Raw genomic sequence first — 9670 nt, forward strand, 5'->3', positions numbered from 1 at the left:
AATCAATATTTTGAAATTATAAATTATAAAATAATGCAGGGGAAATTTTCTTTAGTGCTATTTTTGATATAGCAAAAAATGCAGTAAGTAGCTCCGAGCCGGCTAGTATAATTAATTTTATTGATTGATTTGGCAGTCACTTTGTGGTAAAATCTATCCATTATAAAATTAAGTTTTACTAAGTTAACACCACTTTTTCTTAAAATCTATTGACATGTATTTCGGTGTATTTTAATTTTACACATTCATGCTTAATAATAAACCCATAATCAACAATATTACAATGACAAAAGCCTCCCTTTATTGTCTATGGTCACACTAATAAAAAATTATAAATAAATAAATATAAGAATTAGCTCCAACCTCTACTTCAATATTCAACATCCCAAGGAAACAACTCTAAAATTAAGACTAAACTTCACATACGGTGTTTGAAAATGAAGCGGAATGCATCGAAACACAACGTGTTACAATAGATTTTAAGGAAAAGTGGTATTTACCAAGTGAAACTTAAATTAATCAATAATTTTATGATGATTACATGCGTTTACAGCTTTCTTTACTTGCAATGGAGTAAACGAACAATTCACTTTCTGCCTGAACCCTGAGCCGAGGTCCTGTCAAAATGCCACTCTCCCAGTCGATCCACCCTGGAATTGGCAACCCTGCGAGGGAAGGAACCCCGGCTGCGAATGCATACCGCGACACGTGAGGAACGAAAACAACGAATGCACCAGCATATACAATTGTCGTGAGTTGATATACAAGTACAAATAAATCTTCAGATTCTATTTATTTTTCCTATATTAGATCTACATACTTGGCTTAACTTTGCGTGTAGCTCCGGTTTCTTCTTCACACATATGGGTTATGTCTTATGGGATTAGAGTTTTGTCAGCAAGTCTATCGCCTCTGGGATCACCTCATGGATATCCCGAAGGTCACTACCTAAACCTTTGAGCTGGCAGTCCTGCACTATGTGTCTTATGGTCTGCTCAGCTCCACACTCACAATCAGGGTTGTTCTTTTTCCCTCACATCTAAGCAAGAAGTTGCAGCAATCTTGCTCCATTCTTACTCTGTTCTGCTATACCCATGTCCTTCGGGGTAGACCAAAACCCGGTACTCGAAATGTTGGGTCCACGATTCATTGTTTGTTTGTGACGTTTCAGTGGCCCATTTTTCTTTCTACATTTCCTATATGTTGGTTTCGTCTACCTCCACTGTCCAAATAGGTTTACGGGATTTAAGCCCGAGTGAAAATATTTCCTAAAGCTGGTGGATGGGGTTTATGTTTTATACTATTTTTTCCGACGCCAGACACGGGTCTGTGACGTGATAGAGCAAATTGCTTGGCTGAAGTGGAAATGGGCAGGTCACGTAACCCAGAATGACCGACGACAGATGGACGAAACGCGTTCTGGTGTGGAGACCGAGGAACCAGAGGCCTCAAGGACGTCCACCGATGAGGTGGGTGGACGACATCAGGAAGTTTGCTGGAAGACAGTGGATGGGGACAGCGCAGGATCGGGAGAAGTGGAGGCGGAAGGGGAAGGCCTATGTCCAGCAGTGGACCTCAACGGGCTGATATGATGACTATTTTTTTCTACTGTAGAGTGTAATCTTCGAAAGTCCGGTGGTACGTTTGTTTTGATAATAGATCTGATCTTTTTTAAGAAAGTGACTCCTCCTGTGATGTCGACGCCCAGATATCCTTCCATCTCTATCATGGTCTTCCGGGAAGGCGGTTACCCGGTGGTATCTCGAAGTAGCCTCAATGTATGGGATCCTTGATTCATCCACAAACAATGTTTCAAAAGAAGTAGATATTATAAGTGTGTAGGATAAAAAATAATTTTACTTCAAGGATTACCACCAGAGAAGAGTTATAAAAAGCGAAAAAAACACGACATGTTTTTTTAATTACATCGTTTTAAATAAAATTTTACTTGGTAAATTACACTGTTTCTTAAAATATATTGTGATACGTACTTTGAAGCATTCAGCATCATTGTCAAACACTAAATGCGAAGCTAAGTATAATTTTTTTTAATTGTGCCCTTAGGATGTTGAAGTATGAAGAGGGGGTAAGATTGATTAAGATTCTAGAAGTGCCAAAACTTTGAGTAGTGTAGTTGTCAATCATGGGTAGAATTGGCAAATGTTTCACGTGTGTAAAGTTATCACTTAACCAGCCTATGATAAGTCGTAAGCCCTGTAAAATGCTCAGAATTCCATATTCTTTTTCGTCTATATTGAAATGTCAATATAATATTAAAAAAATAACTCATAATTGGAGATAATCCAGATTATAGAACAAGCATTGGACACACTCAAAATGTTGTAATATTTTATAATTCCAAATACACTGGTTTTTTTAAAAACAAAAAAGGTCCCAGAACTCACTAAAAAAATATTCAAATATCATTTAAATATTTATTACAATACCATTTTTCATAATTTTGACGAATTAAATGTGTAAATATATATTTATTTAAAAAATTTACACAAAAAAATATCCGTAAAAAATGTGCCGGAACGCCGTTCCACAGCGTTAGTGACCCAGTTGTACACTACCCGAAATTTTACCGTCCAGCATTCCGGTTTTGAAAAATGAAGGCGACTACGACAGTTTAGCGTAATCGAATTTACGCGCAGTAAATTCACGCACAGCTCAAGAGCACCGATCCGAAGAAAGATGGACAAAAGCACAAGCCAATCTAAGCCAATCATCGTTTTATCACGCTTTTACGCTTGTGATGATTGGCTTGTACTTTTGACCGTCTTACTTCGGATCTGTATAGCTACCGCTATGTTGAACAATATCACATTGGATATTGATCTGTTCCATGTGTCCGAAGGAGTTTTCCGAAGCGGGATTCTTCTACACCTTTAAGTCTTATTGCTTACTTTTATAATGAATATTGTTTGTTATGTATATATTATTTTTTTATTAAATAAATTGAATTGAATTGAATTGAATTGAGTTTGATCGGTGCGTGATCACGGTGCGTGTAAATTCGATTACGCTAAACTGTCGTAGTTGCTTTTATTTGAAAAAAACCGAACTGCCGGACAGTAAAATTCCATGTAGTGCACAAGCGTCCTTACATGGAAGAAAAAACCCTGCAAATACATATGGATTATACAATATTTTGTCCAAATTTTTATTCTCAAGTCTGGATTTGTCCAATTAAGAGTAACTTATATTGACATCTCTCATATTTTAAAGCCGCTCCAAGCTGTGGCCCGAACGAGAGGTGGAATTGGTGTCCAAGGTATTGCTCCTTCGACGACGACTGCGGCTCCTACCTTTACGGGTATATCCGGGACTGCGTGCGACCTCCTCCAGGCTACGAAGACATCTGCCGACCTCGCTGCGAGTGCCTTCCTGGCTTTATAAGAAACGGAGCCAGCTGCGTGTCCCCTGAATTCTGTGAGTCCCCTTATATTTTTGGTGAAACCTAGAGGTGTTCCTAGTACATCAGTCACAGCTACAAATACTATGATACATCAAGAAATCATTATATCATGATGCTTGTATGGAGTTGTAATACGTATACAATATACTGGCCACTAGCCATTAGTCAAATCTCACAAATCTCTTTCTAACGAATATAACCAGTGATAACATTGTCACTCATAAAACATAAAACTAATTTTAGCTTATCAATGACTTGCCGGTTAGTCATTTTGCATTGTATATTGTAAAGCTATCTCTTCTTTAGTCTATTGGATTATTACATACAAATGATGAAAAGATACAAATAAAGATATCGACGTCAGTCATGGTGTGTTAACTATCGTTCGGCTCAATAAAAAGTGGTTAAAAAAAAGTGGTTTTATTTTATACAGTAATCTTGTATGTTCATAATATGATATAAATGTAGTCTTGTATTTTGTCCGCCTCCGTAGTGTAATGGTCAGCACGCTCGGCTACCGTTCTGGAGGTCCCGGGTTCGATTCCCAAGGGGGGTAAAATAAATATTAGTGATTTTTCACTGTAATATTTATTCAACACTACCATGGACTGGTACCTGAAGCGGAGGGCTGATCACCTTTCCTTCATGTGTAAATGATCAAGATAACACTGCGTTAATATGACACAGTGCCCTGTGCACCATTGGGGTGCGGATAAGGGCTTTATTATAATTATTATTATATGTATGTTAATAAAATGAAATACAAGTAGTCTTGTCTGTTACCGAAATGTATTAACAAAATATACTTTTCAGGTTGCAATGACCCCAATGCTCTTGTCGTGGACTGCGAATTCCCTTGTGATGTAAATTGCGACGGTTCTCCGAATTGTGGCTCCAAACGCTGCTGGAAGAAAAAGTGCGTGTGCAAGAAAGGATTCGTGAAAAATTCTGCCGGGAAATGTATATTAGGAAAGGACTGCGGTAAGAAAAAATTAACTAAAACGCTAACTATTATTTTTTGACATCTCATAAAAGATGAAGAAGAATATGGAAGTCTGGCCATTTACGGGGCTAAAGACCGTCATAGGCTGGTTTAAGTGATCACTTTACACACGTGTAACATTCACCAATTCTACCCATTATTGACAACCACACTACTCAAATTCTTGGAAGTTCTATATATATGAACCAATTTAGAAACACTGTTTTTGAATCACTAGAACTTTACTAGTGACTTCTATTGGTGAGATGAAAAGAAGCTTTTTATTGAGCAGAAACTCTTTTATTAGTATGTGAGGTCTGGATTATAATCACATACATCAATCCATCTATATTACTCCTTCGTATTTATTACTTCTTTTTCTAACCCATAGGACACTGCATCGTATTGCCGCAGTGTTATCTTGATATTTACTTAAATGAAGGCAAGGTAATCACTCCTGCGCCTCAGGGACCAGTCCAGGGTAATATTGAATAAATATTAGAGTGAAAAAATCACTTATATTTATTTGACCCCCTCCTGGGAATCGAACCCGGGACCTCCAGAACAGTAGTCGAGCGTGCTGACCATTACACTATGGAGGTGGACAACACACATCTCACATCACTGTCACATCTCAATACATATGTCTAAACGTAAAAAGATAAGCTAATAGAGTACAGTGAAACCTCTATCTATCGTGTCTCGAATAATCGTTTTCCCGGATGTGTCGTTTATTTCTTCTATCCTGAATTAATTTCATACTAAAATAGATCGCAGCGATCGTTTCTCTATTACCATTTACCGCATTTATCGTTCGAATTAAGCTGCATATTTGATACATTTTGTCTGTTTTTTTTACATTATTTTCAATTTTCTTACATTCAACGGCAACGTATGGGATAGAAATGATCAAAAGCTTGTGTAACCGATAGCAGGAGAAAATATACTATTGACTTACGAAAATAAAACAGTTAAAAAACAAATTTGGATCAATAAATTTTAGTATTTTTTAAAAATTGTATTCAGGTTTGTATTTAAAAAAAATATAAATACATTTGCATCTGAAACCTGTATTCTTCATAGAATTTCAGCCTACGAATGGCTATACAGATGGGTATTGACCTCTTAATCCCGCATTCATTATTTTCCCGTATTCATAGTTTATTTTAATAGGTCCCATTAAAAACGATAGATAGAGGTTTCACTGTATTCTAAATTTTTTATAGATATATCGTGCCCTGGTATTAACGAGGTTCTGGTGAATTGTGTGGACACATGTGCTGAGACCTGCGAACATATCACTTATGCCGAGTTCCCCATACCACAGCGCACCCCGCGACCCCCCTGCACCCCTGGACCCTGTTTCCCGGGATGCGACTGCGCCCCGGAACACATAAGAGATAGGAACAACGTCTGCATCCCAAAGTTTATGTGCCGTAAGTGAAGAAAATAAACAATTAGTATCTTTATCAGGTTAACTTCCAAAAGCGTCTTAAGACGCATTATTTTCGGTGAACGGAGCGCCACTCATACAAAAATTGTGTCTTAAGTCGCGCCGTTTTAAATGGGCTTTTACTTAAGAAAATCAATTATTTAAAATGTACAAATATATTGAACGCATAGTGACATCTATTGAAAATATCTTTGCATACTTAGAATTGAAACAGAATTTGTTTTTACCACTTTAAACGTAAATTAAAGAGAGCTTTGTCGTCGGAACAACTGATGGCGCTCAGGGTTGTCCAATAATCCCCGAGTTACCGTCACTGCCGAATCTGATGACAGTGATTTTAGTGTTGATTCTGATGTTTTTTAATTTGATTTTTAATTTTTTTTAAATCATTGTGTGTATGTGTGTGTGTGTATACTTTTAATATTAAACTAACATAAAAAATTACTTTTGACATATAATTTAGTTTTCACATTTTCTATAACAAATTTTGTGACAACCCTGCACCATGAACAATTAACTTTATGAATATGGATAAATGATTGCACGACTGGCGCGCTTTTCATTTGTTTGGTAAGTTTTATAAATAAACCTTATTACACTTTCAATAACGATATGTTTAGAAAGTTTTATTTTTGTAGTAAAATTCGCGGCGTGCTGGGTACATGTCCCTGCCGGCTGTTAAAAGGTTAAATTATTAAATTTTAGGAGGATGGGAATTGCATTTCTTAAGTGGAATTTTGTTTCTTCTAACTAAATAAATATGTATAATTAAAATGCAATTTTGTTTTAAAATCACCATAAATATTTTATTATAACTTAATTATAATTTTGATAAAGAAGTGGTTAGCTTCGAAACCCGTTGACAATATAATTAAATTATAATAAAATATAGTATTTATAGTGATTTTAAAACAAAGTTACATTTTAATTGTAAAATGGAAAATCACAAAGTTAGTGCTTCAAATATAAATTATATTTATAAATATGTTTGTATTTAAATCTTGGTTGGGAACAGGAGGGATAATCTAGTGTGGGAACTTCTTAGCATTTGTTCATTGCTGGGAGGAAACCACGTAAAACTCCTCAGGAGATGGCAGACTGTTGACTGTCATCAGCAGACCTTCTGTTCCACTAGAAGAGGGTTCGGCATTTTGTGTCCTACCTTAGTCCTGTTTACCAATGTCCTTTAGAGACGATCTGCAGGAGCTGGTGTCAAAGGTGTATGAAGTGTGCAAGGAAAGTGTTGAAGAGTGCTGACAAGTCAATTCAATTAAACATTGAAGTATAATGTCACAGTGGCTGTTTGATCTTTACTTGGAGGAGAAGATAGAGCCGGGTGAAGACTGACCATGAAAGAAGCAAACCTATCATCACACGAAAAAATTCAAACTACCGCACATCTAATCTCAGAGCTAATATCGTTGGTATACTTGCAAAAAACATTGACTCTAAAATCCCTGTTTGAATAATCCCTGTTATTTAAAGCTTTTATCCTGAATAAAATACCCCCTATTAAACTTAAATTTGAATTTACTTTTTAAACCATATGCTTATGACATTTCAAACTGCTTAGTGTATTTTTCCAGTTCATAGAACGTTGAAAACTTTATAATTGCATATTTTCCAGTTACCATTTTTTGCCAGTATACCCACGATATATAGCTGCTCTGGACCATTGTAAGTTTCATGTCTCACAACAGTATAATACATTTGGAGTAATTCAGGAATTGTATAGGTCGCGTTAGATCTAATTTGCCATTTAACTGAATTTCAAATTTAATCCAATAATACACATTGCATTTTTATGATCTCTTGCAGCAATATGTGACGACCCAGACATGGTATACGATCAATGTGGCTCTGCGTGCCCACGTACTTGCGAAACTGGGGACATTATAACTTGTCCTCCCATATGCGTGGATGGATGCCACTGCAAACCTGGTTTAGTCCTTCACAAGGGCAAATGTATCAAACCAGAGGATTGCCGTGAGTTATTTTTCGTATTAAAATTGACTATCTAATTGTATTCCGTTATCCATCTTATTGGTTCCATTCCTCTTAACTTCCATTGACTTCTTTGTTGCCTTCCTCACCTATTGACATCTTCAATCTGGCATATTTCTCTTACCCTGGTGTTCCTTATTCTATTTTGTAGACTCTCGCCGGATATGCTCCTTAGAGTCTTCATTTCTGAGACTATTAGTGCATTTTTTGTTGACTGCGGTGTTCGATCTGCATTCGATTCCATATATCATGACGGGTCGCAAACAGGTTTAATGTATTTTAATTGTGCTGCCAATCTTCATGTCAGGGTTTTTCCATATACAATTTCTCAGGCATCTTGAGATGGAAAATCCATTTGACCACACATATCTATATCTGAACTTTTCCACCTGTTCCACTAAGATGCCATTCACAGTCACGCCTCATCCCACCTTCATCCCACCTGGAGAGAATACCATGCTTTTAGTCTTTGTAACTGATATAGTCATGTTGTATTTTAGCCAATTTTATGTTGATACAAATCTAAGTTCTGTAATTTTTGGTTGCAGCTCCAGTATGTCCATACCCCAGTCAAGTATACGTAGATTGTGTGAACACTTGCGCAGATTACTGTTACTATTACAGACCTTATGGCTTCACCGACCCTCCGTATTCCACCTGCTCCCCAGGACCCTGCGTCCCGGGATGTGAATGCGCCCCCGACTACGTCCGCGACAGAGACAACTCCTGCGTACCACGGTCCAGCTGTCGTAAGTGAAATTAAATATTCACAACATATTTGGCTGTGTCCAAAATCTTGTTTATAAATCTGGGTTTCTCCACACCTTCTTCATTAGCCCTCTGACCTCCACTACAGGATATAGGCCTCTTCCCCTTCTTTCCATTTCCTCCGGTCGGTTGCTGCTTGCAGCCAGTTTCTACCCCCACAGCAACTTTGTCGTCGGACCATCTCTTTTGGGGTCTTCTGACACCTCTTTTGTTCTCCCAAGGTCTCCATCGTAAAATTCTTGGGGTCCATCTTGTGGATCCCTGTCTTGCAATATGTCCTGCCTATTACCATTCAAGTTTTGTCACGCAATCCGTGATATCCTGGTTGTGTTTCACTCTCTCTTGCTGTTCGCTGATAGTGTGTGAAGGAGACGTGTATTTACCAGTGCTTAGTATTTGTAATTTTATTATTATTTTATGTTTTAGACTTTTTGTTTACCTTTTAGTGTATTCATTACTGCATTTTTATATTAGATACTGCATATATGTATTTTGTTAAAGGCATTACCCATTCAATAAATAGATAAATAAATATCCTCTACTTTAGTTCTTTTCCAGGTAACTTAATTTTTTATTTTATCTCTCTTTTTAAAAAATTCCTCCAGATCCTTGTCAGTACCCATTGGTTTATTGTACATTGACGCAGTGTTAGTTTGAAGAGTATTATGAAGGATAGTATGATTAGTTTTACCATTTTACAAAGTACCATCACTTACGAGTGAAAAAAAGAGTTTCACTTATGAGTGAAAGTATCATTTTATGAGTGAAAAAACGACAAATATTTGTTCTGGCCCCCCTGAAAATTGAACCCGGATATCATTTATGTTAGTTATGACGAAAAAATACACAGCTTCGATTATAACATTTCTTGAAATAATCTTTTTATTGCAATCTATGTTATTACAGCAAGATGTGAGGACCCTAACATGGTATACAATATATGCGGATCTGCATGTCCCCCTACTTGTGAAAAGCGGAACCCTGTGAAATGTACGCGTCAGTGTGTGATGGGGTGTCACTGTAAACCTGGATTACTTCTTCA

The 9670-nt window shown here is 36.9% G+C and overlaps 1 protein-coding gene across 1 annotated transcript; it reads left to right on the forward strand.

The window, feature by feature from the left end:
- Positions 1-625: 625 nt before the first annotated feature.
- Positions 626-8609, forward strand: LOC148298680 (zonadhesin-like; the record flags this gene model as incomplete). Its single annotated transcript, XM_088276720.1, has 6 exons — positions 626-708; positions 3278-3435; positions 4235-4402; positions 5630-5839; positions 7675-7842; positions 8466-8609. Coding segments are annotated over exons 1-6 (931 nt in total), but the record flags the coding sequence as incomplete, so codon positions are not given.
- Positions 8610-9670: the final 1061 nt, after the last annotated feature.

The sequence above is a fragment of the Brachycentrus maculatus genome, unplaced genomic scaffold, assembly GCF_059751285.1.
Source record: "Brachycentrus maculatus isolate JH-2025_06_01 unplaced genomic scaffold, ASM5975128v1 h1tg001751l, whole genome shotgun sequence".
NCBI lineage: Eukaryota > Metazoa > Arthropoda > Insecta > Trichoptera > Brachycentridae > Brachycentrus > Brachycentrus maculatus.